The 1,751-nt window shown below is 58.4% G+C and overlaps 1 protein-coding gene across 1 annotated transcript in view; it reads left to right on the plus strand.

The window, feature by feature from the left end:
• The window catches only part of RAP1GAP (RAP1 GTPase activating protein), a 24,781-nt gene that overhangs the window by 19,767 nt on the left and 3,263 nt on the right, over nucleotides 1–1,751 (plus strand). Inside the window, exons 18-20 of the mRNA XM_015412570.1 lie at nucleotides 363–476; nucleotides 576–699; nucleotides 1,602–1,710. Coding sequence (XP_015268056.1) covers nucleotides 363–476; nucleotides 576–699; nucleotides 1,602–1,710 — 347 coding nt within the window. The remainder of the gene's footprint in view (nucleotides 1–362; nucleotides 477–575; nucleotides 700–1,601; nucleotides 1,711–1,751) is intronic.

The raw sequence follows: 1,751 nt of genomic DNA on the forward strand, positions 1-1,751 counted from the left end.
AAAACGCAAAGAGGGGAGGGAAAAAGGGGGGGTCGGGGGGGGGGGAAGCAAGTGTGGGGGGGTGAGAGCCAAAGCTCCCTCTCAGCTGTGGAGTCTTGTGAGCAAGAATTCTACTTTGTGAGCTGCTGGCCTTAAAGCTGTGAGTGAGCGATGTGGCTGCTGCATAAAATCAGTTTGCTCCGGAGCCCCATCCTTGCTGAGATAGGACAAAAACGTGTGAGCCGGAGGCTTAGAGGGAACACTGGAGAGCCTTCCCTCCTCCTGGGGCCTCCTCCCACCCACTCAGCGGGGGACGTCCAGCCTCACCCCCTCCCAGCCTGACTCGAGTGATGGACCGACCTGTATGCATGCGTGCCCCACAGGGAAAGCCCGACTGGTACTCAGGAAACCCCGGACAGTGGCCACGTGTCCCAGGACCCGAAGTCCGAGGACTCGTCCAACCAAAGCTCTCCTGAGATGCCCACCACCAAGGACAGGTCAGACCTCGGCAGCACCCCTGCCCCGTGTCCATCCCAGCCCCCTTCTGGACGTGGCTGGCCTTGGCTTTGGTTCTCATGGGCCCGTCTCCCCAGCAGGCCGGACCCCGTAGCTCACAAGCCGGAGGCCCCGCGGGACTTCTCACGCTCCTCGTCCAGTGCCAGCAGTTTCGGCAGCGTGGTGGAAGAACACGAAGGCGCCCAGGAAGATGACGCCGGCGTGGTCAGTGGCTCAGAGGGCTGGGAGAGACGGGGTCCCCTGCCCCCAAGGGGGTCACGGAGGACGGGGCTGTTCCAAGCCGGTCCTCTCTCTTTGTTTCTCAAAGCTACAAATGGTGATGGATTTAGGAGTTTAAGGAAATTTTTGGCAATTTGGCAATTTGTTATTGACTTAAATAGCCTTATCAATAAGTCTTAACGCGTAGGACACTTTCTAGATATTCTTCAAAACTGAATGTCAACACCATGCCAGGTTTCAAGAGTCACTGGGCACGGTGGGGGTCAGAGGTTATGTGGGTTAGGGGACTGATCTGGTGGGAAAACCCCAGACGGAGATTTCCATTGGCCATAAAATTCACTCAGTAGCTTTGAGCCCCCGCCTGGCCTGCCTCACAGGGTTGTTGTGAGGCTATTATGAAGGACCAGATGAGAATGTGACGACTGAAACATTTTGTCTCTAGCAGGACCTTCACATGGGGGAGAGCGATGAGTGCCTTGGATGACACTGGGAAGGGGAGTGGATGGTTTTCTTGGCAGTCATATTTTCAAAAATGTAGGAAGCATAAATCACAGCATGATTAATAATAGTTTGCAGTATTAAGTCCACATCAGCTGATGCCTGCCTGCCAGGTGACAAGCCGGTCCACAGAATGCAGGGGGATGGGCGGGGTGAGCTGGGGGCCGGGGGCAGACTGAGAAGCCAGCATGCTCCAGCGAGAGGGCCCCGCCCCGGAGGGAGGGCTGGCTGGGAACCGTGGCTGTGTGGGGGGGGGAGGCAGCCATCAACCTGCCCTGTTGGTCGCATTGGGGGAGGGTGGGAGGAGGCCGATCGTCCACAGCTTCCAGGGGACCGTAGACCCCCCCCCCTCCAGCACACATGCCGTCCTTTCCTTTGTGTGTGTCCAGGAGAGCCAGTCCTCATCGGGGACGCCGCACAAACGTGACTCCTTCGTCTACAGCACCTGGCTGGACGTGGACGACAGCCTCAGCACCACCAGTGGGGGCAGCTCTCCAGGTAGCCGATGCACAAAGGTCCCCCCCCCCCAGCGCACCCAC

This window comes from Gekko japonicus, unplaced genomic scaffold (genome assembly GCF_001447785.1).
Source record: "Gekko japonicus isolate JY-2015 unplaced genomic scaffold, Gekko_japonicus_V1.1 scaffold131, whole genome shotgun sequence".
NCBI classification, from domain to species: Eukaryota; Metazoa; Chordata; class Lepidosauria; order Squamata; family Gekkonidae; genus Gekko; species Gekko japonicus.